This window comes from Maniola hyperantus, chromosome 7, assembly GCF_902806685.2.
Source record: "Maniola hyperantus chromosome 7, iAphHyp1.2, whole genome shotgun sequence".
Classification (NCBI taxonomy): domain Eukaryota; kingdom Metazoa; phylum Arthropoda; class Insecta; order Lepidoptera; family Nymphalidae; genus Maniola; species Maniola hyperantus.
In genome coordinates, this window is record NC_048542.1 from 4,039,718 (window position 1) to 4,054,928 (window position 15,211).

Genomic DNA, 15,211 nt, shown 5'->3' on the forward strand with positions numbered 1-15,211 from the left:
TCCAACAGGATACAAAGACTAACTGGACGTTGCTGATGTTGCCCAAATAGGTATTTGGTGTACCTATGTATTAATGTGCCCCTTGCATCTATTTGCCCCACTTCCCCCTAACTACTTATATGTTATAGGTACCTACCTATTTTAAACTAAACCACGAACGTACGAAAAGCTATCTCAACGACAAAAACGTTACCTACTCAATCAATGATTCATCGGAGTTACATTAAAATATTATACTATGGCCTAAGCGAATGGGCTTGCGATACCAATATTATTATTATTCTTAACAGCCAGCATTATGTTTGCCCTATTCGAGTCGAGCGAGCGAGGTCATCACGAAGTAAACTTTGTACAATCCGTTCCGATAATAAATGATTCCGTAGGCGACGACGGGGATTTCGTCGTAAATGGCGCTGCGCTGCAAATAGAAAGTATAGAAAGAGATGAAAACATAATTCTTTAATGCGTGCAATAGAGACAGCGAATCAGACTACCGATACCGCCTAGTAGGATTTTGCCAGGCGGCCAATGCTGGCATTGCGCCATACTGGCATTGGCATCTGTGTCCGTTTTGTGCCTGCTTGCCTGTGAGTGAGCGGAACAGAATTTTATATGCTCACTTCCTCAGTGGCTCACTCAGCCTAGATAGCAGCGCTGCGGAGTGTGGTCGATCGGTTAGGTATTTGCCTCAAGCTCAGAATATTAAAAATATTGTTATTCCAATTACAATTGTAATTTGCATAATTTAATTACAATTGTAATATAAAAACTTTACGTGTCATTGTTCGCGTCTTCTAATACGCGCTTGGTTCGTGCATTTTTCGTATCGTATCGGTGCACTGTTCTTGGTTGGCGTTTATTTGGCCGGCCATTTTGTATTTTCATGCACTTGTATAAGCAGAGACTGAAGTGGGAGAAAAACTTGATTTCTCTATAAATAAAAACTTTTGGGGAATCGAGTGGAAACCGGTAACGAGTTTAATCCTTGTTTTGATTTGTGGATGAATTATTGTTTTGGTACGACATCTGTGATTGTGTATGTGAATTTGGCTGACCCTGCAAAGTGCAAAGACGAAAGACGCACAAATTTTATAAGGCAGCTAAAACTAACTGAAAATTTTGAAGTAAAATGAGAGTAAGTTATTAGTTATTAATTACAGTGTTAAAGATCTTTAAAAACCAAAGCATGATGATGAGTGGTACTAGTGGTGTGTGAATGTTTACAACTCTTGTAGTCTTAATTTCTATTTAAATGTAGGACCCATTTTACATTTCTTTAATCTGCTAAGTAGGTAAGTAATTAATTTCTGACAAAAGAAAAAAAAAACATTGAAAGCATTAGGTATACTTACCAACCTACTTACATATTTAAGAAACGTTCATTTTTTGTTATTTTTAGTAGGTACCTACCTAACCTATCTAGAAGTTTTGTTTACTAACAAAGTTTCAACTCTGAAATTCCTAATGACTTAATTTTTTGACATTTGCCTACTTATTTGCCTATAACATGCCTATAATAATAAAAGCTTTAGCATATTTCTTGTCCAGTCTGACTCTTCGTTTAATTTTTGATTGTTTCTAAACTTTTTAAGTTTCAAAATTTATAGGTGAAGAGATGGCTGCACATTTCCTGTTGATAGATTACATGAAAATTATTCCATTTCTTGACTTGATTGTCGTTTTGATCTTATATATGGCTCCAAGTTTAATCTTACCTATGAGTTTCAAGTGTTTCAAGCAAACAACCTGAATCTAATCAAAAAGTTGATTACTTATAGAAAATTAAGTTACTAAGTTATTTACATTTTGCTTTGACTTGTGAGAATGAGACTAAGGCTGAGATCTATAGAGCACACTTTGGGCACATATTCTCTGGGCCAGGACTCTCTCATGTTATCAGGCACAAGTTAAGGCTGAGATATACCTAGAACCATCTTTGACTTTGTTATAATGGGACCCTATTACTAAGCCTCCACTGTCTGCCTGTCCGTCACTCCCTCTGTCTTTCAGCGGGCTGTATCTCATGAATCGTAATAGGTAGAGAGTTCAAATTTTCTCAGAATGTGTTCCTATTTCTATTGCTGCTATAACAATTTATCTTCTATAATATAAAAATGAATCACTAAATGTGTTGCTCATCGCAAATCTCGAGGACAGCTGAACCAATTTCGCTAATTCTTTTTTTATAATATTCCTTGAAATACAAGGATGGTTCTTACGGAGAGAAAAATTTAAAATTTTTGAATCGACTGTTAGGCGGAATGAAGTTCGCCAGGGCAGCTAGTTATTTATAAAAAATTTAATTTGGTCTCTATGAAAATAAACAAAAGAATGTTATTTCTTGTACGATGGAACCCTTTGTGTGCGAGTCCGACTCACACTTGACAGATTTTTTTAGTTGTGCCAAAACAACATAATGCATTTTGCCAATGTAGAGACACCCTTTTCTTCATGATATTAAGTAGTATGTACAGCAATACAACAGTAAATTTTTGTATCAGTCCATAGGAAAAGTTGCAGCTGTCTCTCTGACTACAACTGAACTAAAAAAATTGCCAAAAAAACCAAAATGTTTAATTTTTTTCCTTGTTAGTATAGCACTAAGTTAATTGTTTTCAGGTTAATCATGAGCACAAAGATTGAATCTGAATTTCCATCATCAACACCAAACGATGAGTCAGGTTTGTTTTTATTTTCATTTTATTTTTCACCATTATTTACATTTTCATTTGTAACATACAAGATTGTTTTGTCCTCTCAGTTTAATTTTTCAGTATACTTAATAGAGAGAGAGAGCCAGCGCGTGCCAGACCTTCGTTATTTTATAAAAGCTGAAAGTTTCTCTGCATATTGTCCCAAACACAGGAAGGGACAATCAGCGACTATGAAGTTTGGATCATGGTGGCTTTGGGAGGTAATAAAGCTGTAAAAAATCTTACGTCAAACTATAAAGTCTAATTTTTCTATATTTTCTTCGGAATAGTATTAGAAATCATGCATGCCACAACCAAACATTTGGTATTGTGGCAGTGGCAGGGCCACACCCCTTTAAGGGTAACTAGTAGGGGGTTGCCACGATACTAAGTGTCTGGCAATGCATGTCGTGATTTCTAATACTATTCTGAAGAAAACAAACAAATTAAACTTTACACCTTGACGTAAGATATTTTACACATTTATTACCTATTATCTCCCACCATGTTCCAATTTTCATAGTCGCTGATTGTTCCTCCTTGTGTTGGGGACCCGGACAATATGCAGAGAAACTTTCAGCTTTTATAAAATAGTGAAGGTCTGGCAAGCGCTGGCTCTTAGTCCATTATATTACTTACAAAGATGGGTGTCATCAAAATCAAGTGGAATATTGCTCAAATCAATTCCAACAATGCAATCATTTCTTTTCATTTCAATTATAATTTGTTATTACAATATATTAAGGCCCTATTGTTTAGACCATAGAAAGTAAAAACATCAATGGTTTAGACTTTAGACTGTGATTTCAGCAAACAAAATTTGCCTATATTTAAAGTCAGATGTTACTTTTTTTACAGTACCTTAATCATAATGCTTTCTTTGCCTTTCATAGTGTAAGCTTTTTGAACCCCTAATAATAATTTAAAATAGTATTGAATTTTTAACTTAGTAACTAACGTTTCACCCAAATGTCTATAATCTGCATGGTAAGCCATAGTTTTTATACATAGAACTGTTTGTGCTCTTGCGCCTGGATGCTGTGTCAATTATATTAGCACATAACATAGCTGCCTGTTTCCTTGTTAGCTTTTCATGGCTCAAACGCTGAACCAATATTGAAGAAAATTGGCACAGATGCCAACTGGAGAACTGATCATACATAATGTTCTCAAAGGTGTGTGAAGTCTGCCAATCTGCACTCGGCCAGCGTGATGGACTCTGACCGAAAACCGTTCATTCCTTGAGGACACCGTACTCTGTAGGCCGGCGAAGGATTGAGATGATTATGCCAGCGTACAATAATATGAACTTCAAATCGTTCCTTTTTATTATATTATTGTTTACATGTCTCATTATTTAATTTTGTTGACAACAATATTGATGTTTATTTTCTATAACTTTTTATTTCAGATGGTGAGGAAGAATTTGATGCTCTAGATACCAATGATCAAGCCGAAGAGGATGATCAACAGCAAGGAGAGCACCAGGATGTTAGAGAGCCTGTAAAAACAGGTGTTGCTAATTTATTAGCACGGCTGCAATCTACTGGAGCATTACTCAAAAATCCGAAACAGGAACATCACTGTTTCGATTGTGATATTGATTTTGCCGATTGGAAGGAGCTAGAACAACATCTTATTACCCACGTATCCTTGCCCTCAGTGGTATTAGACAAGCTGCCTTCCGACGACGAAGACTTGCCTCCTTCGGGAGATGAAAATTGGTCTGATGAAGAAGAAGCACCAGCGCAGGCTAAGCCTGGTGAGGCAAAAACGCCCCAAAAGATAGATATATCGCAAATACTAAAAAAGACTGGCCTTTCTTTAAAAAAACCAACTACGGAACTGCAAAATTCTGATTCAGCGTTAGACAAGCTAAGTGGATTAGGTTTTACAATAAAGAAAAATTCGACTCCAATTAAAAAAGAGAAACCAGATAATGAACCTGAAAAACAAAATGATGTTATGCAAAAATTAGGTAGACTTGGTGGTATAAAACTTAAGTTGAAATTAGATGGAAATAATACAAATTCATTTAAAGTTGTGAATGGCCTTAAAGATTTTAAGGCTTCTGATGATGAAGATGAAGCCAGTGGCAATGAAGAAGACAAAGATGATCAAGAATCCAATGATGAACAAGATAAATCTGGAGAAAATGATTCTGATGAACACGAAAATCAGAACAAGCGACAGAGTTCCGATAGCAATGATTCTGATAAAGTTAAAAAGAAGATACCTAATTTACCTAAAGGTGTCCAAGCAAAACTTGTACCAAAAAAGGAACCGATGAACAGTCCACTTAAATTAACTCCACTTAAGGTGGAGCAAGAGGAAGTACCAAAAGCGAAGCCAGGAAGACCTGCAGTTAAACAAACACCAAAAAGGGGATCCAATAACCTTGTAGCCCCTAAAGAACTTCCAAAACCTGTGACGAGAAGACAATCTCAAATAGAACAAAAAGAACCATCACCAGCAGCTACTCCTGAAAGACGGGAATCTAACGATCGAGTGGACAATGTTGTAGTGAAACAAGAAGTACCAGAAAACATTAAGGGAGGGCCACAGACTAGTGATTTACCACTCTTTTCGGGCCAAATTAAATCTGAAAGATCTACTCCCCCATTATCTGAAAGGACCACACCTATATTAGCAACCGTTAAATCCGAACCGGATGCATCAATACCATCAGCGAATACTCAGCCCCTATTCAGTTATAAAAATACCACAAATGTGACTACCCCAACAACTCCTTTACTTCCTGTAACAAAAACTGAGGATTCTGGCGTAACTGTTATAGAAATAAATGGTGATTCGAACGATGAGGATGACGATTGTTGTGTTGTGTCAACCACCCCTGCTCCCATCATAAAGCCTAAAATTGAACATTCACCGCCACCTACTTACCCGAATCCTCCTGCCTATTCAACATCTCAAACAAGTTACCAGAGCTCAGCACCAACTCTATCCTCACGTCTATCATCTGGCCCGTCGACTGAGAAACAACACAATTTTAATTGGAATGCTCCAGATACTAAACCACCATTAGATATGCTAGAAAAGAGTGCAGATGATATATTCGAAAGTCTCCTATCGACTGCAACAAAAAAGGAAAATCTATCTGATGCAAGTGAATATGTATCTTTAGATTCTTTAGGACCTCAGCACACGTGCGAAATTTGCAATACCAGATTCACTAATTTATCACTTTTAGATGAACACAGAAGGGTGACAGGCCATTGCACTAGCATCATTGCTGCTACCCCTTCATCTTCACTCATGCCCTATAGTCATTCGTCAAATATTCTTTCAAGTTTAATTCCAGTGAAGCAGTTAGCAGAACAAGTGGGAAAGTTGTCTACAATCGGCGGTAGTGGCCCAGGATTCACTCATCAACAAAATGTGATGATTAATATCCAAGCTTATCCTGGAGCAGGAGGGGTTATGGTGCCGCCTCAACAATATAATGCATATACTAGTGGTCAGAGTATGCCTGGGAACTATCCCCAATCGGCAAGTAATTTGTATAGTTCACCTGGTGGTCAACCGATGACTAACCAATATCCTGGGGCGAACTTCATGGGACAAGGATATGGTCAATACACGCCTATGTCAAAACCTGGATATCCCGGATCAATTCCCCCAAACTCATATTCAATGCCTTCATCTCCATACTCATCAGCATCCCCACTGCAAAGCATGCAGCAAAGCGTTTATGGTCAAGCTTCTATGATGAGTCAACCTGGTGCGATGGGCCCACCCGGCTCTTCGCCGAGCCATTCCTACGCCTCCGCGTCGAGTCCCGGAGGAGCAATGAAAGTGCAGGCAGGCAGTGGAATCAAAATACAAAATATTCAAACTTTTCCTCCTGGCCAAATGATGGGACAGTCTGTGACTGGTCAGACTATATCTGAATTAGGTGGACAAACGATAACTGGTCAAATTCCTGGGCAGATGTCTGGGCCAACACCTATAAGGATGGCAGCAGGTGCAAATATTGCCGGAGCTCGACCGCGAATGCCATCTGTAAGAGGACAGAGACCTACCATTCGGCCCGGTATTCAAGTTCATGGGCAAGTTCGTGGCGGTAAAATTGCACCGCGTATGCCGTTAAAGAGACCCGGAGCGATGGTTGGCGGACCCGGTCAAAAGCGAAGACCCGATATGTTGCTACCTGGTAAACACGACAATGAGGATTGTCAAGTCATGGCACTGCAGAAGCAGCGTGAGGGTTTGCCTTTGATCCACAGTGTGCAGGGGGCCAAAGACAAACTCAACATCGGCAGCCAAATCTCTATTACAAAGAAAGCCAATCCCGTTAACAAAGAAGCAAATGCAATGGCCAATGTTCTTGCATCCAGAGGTATAAGTGTTAAACAGAAACAGAAAAGTAGGTCTCCGACACCGGAGCGTCCATTGCCACATATTCCCAATCTTGGAGCAGGAGTCAGTATTAAACACACATCTAAATCGAGTAAGTTTTCAATACCTGAAGCAAAAGTCGGCACAGGCATGTTTTCATGTAAAATCTGCAAGAAAATGTTCATGAACCACACTTCATTACAAGTTCACATGTCGAACGCGCATCCGCAAACGACTAGCAAAATTCCCGTGTTTAAGTGTGACGAGTGTCCAGCTTCATATCCAAAGTCATTGCAACTGCAGCATCATAAGAGAGTGTTTCATAATGTATCAGGTCCTAACAGGGAGCTGGGGTTGCCAGTAGTGGATCTGTCACAAGAGGATAATTTAAAACGATTGAGTAGTTTAGGGATTTATAGTTTTATACCTTTGGCAAACCGAGAGCAGGCTAACGGTTGCTTTGGCATACCTGTGATATCAGTGCACAACATGCAAAACGGTTTGTCATCAAGTTTACAAGCTCTCGGAGCTGATGGACTGTTGAGTCTTGGGCCTCTCAAACCCTTACCTAATCCATAAAGTTTTATTTATAATAGTTATAAGTGAAAGTATTAACATTGCATCTTGTGAGCCGAAATGAAATAGTGATATACATAGCTTCAAAGACTTTATTTTGAAACATATTATTAAAAAAGTTTTATTCTAAAAATTTAGCAAATTCCAAATGAAAGTGGCTAAAAGCTATTTTACGCCGGGGCAACAACATGCAACAATGCGGCATGTTATAAAATATGGAAACATTCATCTTGAGGGTGTAAGCAGCATGCAGCCGTCTGTTTTACGAGTATGCCGAGACAACATTGTGCTGAACAGTTGAAATAAATATTTCAAGGATTCTTGCCGCAATGTCGCACTATGTTGCTCAGACGTCAATGGAGTTTAAAGGCTAGCCGCACGTTGTATACGTCGTCGTACGAACAATCCCGACCTTCCAAGTAGGGAGCGCGTAGTTTGGGTTGGCGTACGACTATCTCGCACCCAGTCTGCCTGTGCGCATGCATAAAAAATCCGTAAAAAATGTTTTTATGCCAATAAAGAAAATGCTGGAAATTCGAAATTCCCCTAGAAATCCTACAATGCACCAATCATCTCGTCCATGGCGCCAGTACGTACATCTGAGTAATTCCAGATATTTTTCAATTTTGAGTACCTAATTTTTGTCGCTTTCGTGGTGTGGTGTAGGCAGTATAGTACGCGCAAGACAAGTAATCCAAACTGAAGTTGCATGACCATGACGATTTGCGCAGGTCTAAAGACCTACACAAGCCCGACTGAGATCTGTTTAAATGTACAACGCGCAGCCAGTCATACGCCTCGTGTTCAGATCGGACTACTTGTTTTGCGCGATGTATAGTAACTGTTTAATATTACGTGCTACTCGAGTCTCGACGTTTAACTAATATTTTTTCGGCAATACTCATTCTATTCAATATAGTTATTACCTGATTTGCAGCTATCATTTTTGATTATTCTTTATTTATAACCGAAATTTGTTTTGAATTTCAGTATAATTTAAATATTTTACTCTAGGCCTAGCTATAACGCAGACACAGCAGTCTGCTTGGACTTAGAGCGGTCACACACGGGCAGTTGAGCACGACTGACATTTCAAGCTGCCCGACTACATTGCGAACTTACTGGATTACGCAGTGTTCCGAACGAGTAACCCATTAAAATAAGTACTAAGTGTGAATTTAAAATACAATAATACATACAATAATAATGTCAAGTAAAAATAAATATTAGGGGCTGTTCCCGTTGAGTCACACTCTCGTGAGTAACACTGTGACTACACGGGAACAATTTTTTTTCCCGTTGAGTCAGTGTTACTCACGGAGTATGACTCAACGGGAACAACCTGTACAGGGTTCCGATGTTCTGATTAGCGATTATATACATAAATATTTCAATGATATAATTTACAGCAGCATTAAGTTCCGTCGTGCGGAACTGGCTGGCTGATTTCTCGGCCAGTTTCTCGAGCTGTCGTCTGCTGTGGCTTCTGGCACAGATATTTTGTCCAATTTTATTGTTCAACCATAACTGCTCAAGCAGCCAGAAGAAGATAAAAAAACACTGCTCAAGCTGCTCGTGTTTGACCGCTCTTATAAATATTTCGGGAAGTAATACTTTATAATTTTATAATGTCATTTGTAAATTTTAAATATCAATTAAAAATGTTAAGTGCAATAAGGAATTACAGATCTTATGTTTACGGTAAGTACAAACTTACAATCGACGTAAATTTGTGCTTAAAAGCCAGATTGTTCATAGATATTTTTATATTACGAATCTTAACACTATCCTGCATAGGCGTCAAAAATGGAGCACACAATTTTTTTTAGATATTTGAATCCAATTATGTTTTAAAATGTAAATTAGGTGTTTATTGTCGTACTCAGAGTCGCTTAATCGTTACTTAAGTTAAAACGAGACAAAGCTATATCTCTCACATAAATCTGTCTCGTTTTAACTCAATCTTAAGTACCTAACGATTAGCGACTGAGTATGGCAGTAAGTCAAGCAAAACTATGCAATTAAAAATATACATAAATACTTGTATGTTCATAAATTGTGTTAAAAATTTAATTAGTGCATTTAAGTGTTTACGCAAGGTCTTGTATTATCTAGATTTGATCTAGTTTTGTTTTTTTCCACAAAATTTTAAGTATCAATTTCCGCCTATGTAGAATAGTATGTTATGTCAATAAGAGTAATATTAGGATCTTATTATTATGAATGTGTAAAATTACTGTCAGAAATTGTAATTTATTAAAGCTGCTACTCTAACTCCTGCGCGTGTTTTTCCCTAAATACTAGGTACACAAAAACATCTATACTGTACCTACTGTACATGTTTTTAAAAACAAAAATTACAAAATACCTGAGCAGGATAGATGTTTTGTTGTATTTCGGGAAAAACACGCGCAGGAGAACCGGTTTAACTTAAACGTTATACTATCTTAATAATATTATAATAGATAGTTTGCTTTGTAAAAAAAACGCGCATTGCGGTGCAAATAGTTTATGAGGAAAAGATATTTTTTGCGTTACCTACTTTATTTAAAAGAGGTCTACTTGACTACTATTAAGCCGGGTCTCGTGCATGTTTTTCTTTAAACACTACACAAAGTATTTGGTTTGTCGTCTCCTGCTCAGGTATTTTGTAATTTATATTTGTGTTTTCAAAAACATTCACAGTATTTTTGACCGAATGAAGCGAGCTCTCTGAGTCTACTTGAATGAAATTGCACTTGTCCGTCCGTCTGTCACAGCCTTATAACTTCTAAATTACGTAATACGAACGTAATTACTTAAAAAAACATAATTTGTAAACTTCAGCCGAATATTGCATAGAAAAATATAAAAAAGCTTTATTTCAGGGGGGCTCTCATACGAAATGGGGGGCTTTAAAGTGGAGATTGAATTCGACATTATGTAAAAAACGGCTACATATTAGAAACTGAAACTTTAGGTAGATGTCATAGCTTAATTATTGATCTCGCTCCGCGTAGATGTTTTCCATCAGGAACGGAAAGCAAAACATGGTCAAAAAACAAAAAAAACGTCATAAGTGTAATGTTTGTGTTTTTGTGTAGTGTTTCAAGCAAAACACGCTCAGGAGATCCGGCTTAACTATACTAGAATACAAAATTTATGAATAAAAAAATAATTTAATGAATTTAGTTTTATTTTAGACCATAAGCCAAATATAGACTACTAGCTGACCCGCCCCGGCTTCGCTCGGGTGGAATTTAGAAAATAGAGGTGGGGGTTGAATTTCCAAAAATCCTGAAACACGTATAATTCTTCATTTGTGACCGAAAACCCAAATACCAATTTTCATGCAAATAACTTGAAAAATGACGGACTTTCGTACAAACTTTCATCCCCTATTTAACGCACTTAGGGGTAGAATTTCGAAAAATCCTTAGTGGCTACCTACTCTTCACAAAGAATGTACCCTCCAAATTTCATGTCTCTAGGACCAGCGGTTTAGGCTGTGCGTTGATATATATGTCAGTCAGTCAGTCAGGACTTTGAATTTTATATAATTATAGACTATATTATAGTCCATACAAAATGACTCCCTCACGCGCCATTTTAGTTCTATGGGTCACTGTCATGTCAAAAGTATCAGATACAAGTGAGCCCTTCACTGCATCGTACCCATGGTAAGTGATGACGCAGTCTAAGATGAAAGCAAGATAACCTGGAAGAGGGTTTGGCAGTTCACAGGTAGGGTGCCTTATTAAAAAAACAGTGTGTTAGATGACGTTTATTTTTAAGTTTTACAATAAAGCCTTTCAATAATAATTATGGTATCTAGCAGGTGGTACAGATTACAACTTACAAGGTTAATTTTAGAAGTACCTATGCAGTTCTAAGGTATTCCGATCGAAAAATTTCAGTTCAAGTAGAAAACAGTAAAAAAATATGGGCTCAATTAACATTGAAATGCTTGTGGAATGTAAAACAGAAATGTGTCAAAAATATTGTAAAAATGCATCAAAAATTACACAATTCATTGCAAGAAGTCCCTTAGCTTAAGTAAATTAACTTTATGAATTATGACTGAACACTAGATATTATAAGAGACTTAGGTCTAACGCCTAACACAGACAACCACTTTTGAACTGATACAGATTTTTATCTAACAATGTGGCTAATTCTGTTGGACATCTTGGTCTAAATCTTTTACTCTCCATTCTATAATGCTCACTGCGAAAAAGGATAACATTCGATTTAAGCCAGTCAGTTAAGTTTAGAGTACAACAGAATTCAGAATTACGGTCGAAATAATAATCTATCTATCCGTAAAGTATCAATAAGTAGCAATTGTTAAAAAGGCCATACAATTCTTTAAAAATAAGTTTACGTTGCTAAGTAACCTATCGACAGATTGCAGATAGGATTATTCATTTCGGCCGTTAGCCACAATAGCTGTGGATAGCGGCCAATCTGATAATTTTCGCAGACTTTTATCGGACCCACTTGGGCATCTGTGATAGGCGTTAACAGGTGATTTATTAGTAGTTAAATGAAACTATATCTAAAATGTGACATAAGTATTTTATAAGATAGGGATCTCTTAACTCTTTGAAAGTCGAAGACATGCATTAAGGCTTGTTATGCATGTATCGCTTAAAATAATTGACATTCTTTTCAATAGAAACAATAGGTATTTAGACTCTAACATAAGGCAAATTGCGCTAGTCATAGCAACGCTTTCCGTTGTCACACTTGTTTCACACGAAATATGTGGGTGCGACTAAACGGGAAAAATAAAATTCCTCATGATAGCTTATTTCATGGTCTAACGACAGATAAAAACATCAAATTAATTGTCCTATGTACGCGTTATCTACATTTAAAAAATCCTCTTGTCACACTGGGACTAAAAAGGATTTTTACCCTATTGAGTCAAGTGTTACGGGAGTGTGACTTAACGGGAACAACCCGACGAGTTAATTTTAAATTAAACTAAACTGCGTAATTTTGCGTATACGCACCGCAACCTTACAATGATGCGCGCCTTCTTGCGTTTTGGTTTTTTTGGATTATAAGCTTTGATATCCAACAAAGTGGAGATGTATTAAGCAAACCAATCATATTATTATGGATAGGTGTGATAATTTTTCACGTCATCTATCCATAATCTGATTGGTCTTCTAAACACATCTCTGTTTAGATGGATACCGGGCTTAAGACTAGAAGTGATTAATAAGCGGCAGACATTGAGAGCAAATGCGCGCATCGCCGACCGCCTTCATCTATCGCCAACGTTTCTTTCCTCTTTAGCTCCATACATTTATTAGCTGCACGCAGTATACATTTTGGAGACACTTGTAGTTTATACTAGAGGTGAGTTTTGAATGAACAAACTGTTTATTTAGACTTTTTTGGCATACACCTTCATAGTTAGTTTACAGTATACATCGATGACGTGGCAATGTGAGTCTAAACTTGTTCAAACAGGTGAACAATAACTGTAAACACTGTTCAGTCGTTGACGTAAGCTAGTTGACATAAACTGTTTTAAATGAATGTATCATTGCATGCCTCAAGTTACAATTTGGACGTACACTAATCCGTACCTTAAGATCTGTACACTAACCCAAATTCGCAATAAAGAGAATTGAATTGTTTTATTAACTAGTTATCATCAACGCTAAACTGTAATGTTGACCGTACATTATCAAGGTTAAGTATGTAAAATGGCTTCCATTAAACTTGATGGTGTATAGCTATCAGTGTGCATGACATCATGCAAGCTTGACAGTAAATTTGATTGTGTATGGCCAGCGTTGTCATCCAACAAAACTTCAACAAGCCACTCCTAGTTGATACATAAATAGTAGAGATCCCTAACTTAGATGAATTTATTCAAGACGGATGAGTTCCACATCAAAGATGAGGGTGGAGTTAGGAGGGATGACTCCAGGGTGGCCCTGCTGACCGTACGCGTAGTCAGGGGAGCAGGTTAACTTGGCACGCTCACCGATGGACATCTGTAATGAATATTTTGTAAGTATTAGAATTTAAAATCTTTAAAATGAAATAGAATGGTGCTAATTTAGTTGAAGACAATTTTAAAATAAATTAATTCATTGGCCTTAATAAGTTGCTGAAAAATGACAGATCTAAACATATTGCTGTCCCTTTCATAGTGCTCCCTGCAGACAAGTAATACTAGATTTAGATAAGTCAGTATACTAGAAATTGAGCACCATAGAATACTTAGAAAAGACATTTACTTTTTGTCATAAACATAATATGTATAGATAAATTAATCCAGGTTTACCTGAGCCACACCTTCATCCCAGCCCTTGATAACCTCTCCCTTGCCAATCTTGAACTTGAAAGGCTTGCCACGGTCGCGCGAGGAGTCAAACTTCTTGCCATTAGTTAATGTGCCTGTGTAATGGACGACTACCGTTTGCCCTTTCTTGGGGTATGTGGAACCTAGGTAAAAGAAATTTTGAATTTGATTTGGTGTTCACCATTTATACATATAAAAAACTTATTGTGACTGACTAATTGATCTATCAATGCACAGCGTAAGCTGCTGGGGTAAGAAACTTGAAATTTTAACAGTAGGTTCCTATTACAATATAAGCACTCACTAAGAACCAGTACCCACTTATTATTTGTCGGGCTCGTATTTTATTTAGATGTTCCAGTGGCAGAACATTTTATATGGAGCTATTCACACTTGTCTGAAACCGATTTTGTGTCAAAATGTTCTGCCACTGGAAAATCCAATTAAAATCAAGTGGGAATATGCTGTAAGTGGTAACTAGCTGGCCAAAGTCAAAACAGACCAAGAGCCAATTTAGACATTTTGGATTCAAAATTGCCTTTACCGGCAACCGGCAAACCCTAATACCTATCACAAGACTACTGCGCCAGGGATTCAGACTATTCTTGTCAAGAATGGACAAATTATGGAAACTTCTTTGCAAAGAATAGAAGATTCATTTCTAATGTTATCAAACAATAAACGAGATACAAGCTCTGATTCAGTAGCTACCATAGTAGAGTTGATACAGCGTCAGCCATTGCCCAGTCGGAAGTTTCAGTACTACCGTACTACACCCATCGATTTGCAATTTTAACTATTATGTACCACTATCAAATTGTCATTCTAGACAGCTTACCTGTATTCGCTATAATATAATCTACATTAACACTAAATAAGCATATAATTCAGTCGATCTCTTGAAAATTCCTAATGAACTTGGCAAAAAGGTTAACTTTTACAAAATTAATATAAGTTGTTAAAAATACGAAGAATTCAATTACCATCGCCTGGAGTTAAAGTCTCAACGTCTACGCCCATATTTTAATTGTTTTATAACTGTAATTCACTAATTTTACACAACGCGGTCTATAAATTATTTTACTATGACAGCGGAAAGAAAATTTTCACAGAGTACAGACCACGTACAGACTAGACTACCTTAGATCAATGAGCCTATTAGGGAACACCTCGGGAATACACATCAGAACTCTTTGTACCACGCACTGTACAGACTAGGCACAGGACTGTAAAAAAAAAAAAAAAACAGATTACACTTTACAGTGTTCATGGTTTG

General features: G+C 37.3%; 2 protein-coding genes across 2 annotated transcripts; one reads left to right on the forward strand and one right to left on the reverse strand.

Moving 5' to 3' along the window:
• Window positions 1–583: 583 nt before the first annotated feature.
• On the forward strand, window positions 584–10,790 carry LOC117983638 (uncharacterized). The gene is made up of 3 exons (XM_034970251.2): window positions 584–1,135; window positions 2,620–2,681; window positions 4,105–10,790. Exons 2-3 carry the CDS (start codon window positions 2,627–2,629, stop codon window positions 7,629–7,631), a joined length of 3,582 nt encoding a protein of 1,193 aa, XP_034826142.1. The 5' UTR covers window positions 584–1,135; window positions 2,620–2,626; the 3' UTR covers window positions 7,632–10,790.
• A 586-nt stretch (window positions 10,791–11,376) lies between these two features.
• Window positions 11,377–15,078, reverse strand: Fkbp12 (peptidyl-prolyl cis-trans isomerase Fkbp12). Its single transcript, XM_034970780.2, has 3 exons — window positions 14,919–15,078; window positions 13,918–14,078; window positions 11,377–13,624 (listed from the first exon to the last, which is right to left on the reverse strand). Exons 1-3 carry the CDS (start codon window positions 14,953–14,955, stop codon window positions 13,496–13,498), a joined length of 327 nt encoding a protein of 108 aa, XP_034826671.1. The 5' UTR covers window positions 14,956–15,078; the 3' UTR covers window positions 11,377–13,495.
• Window positions 15,079–15,211: the final 133 nt, after the last annotated feature.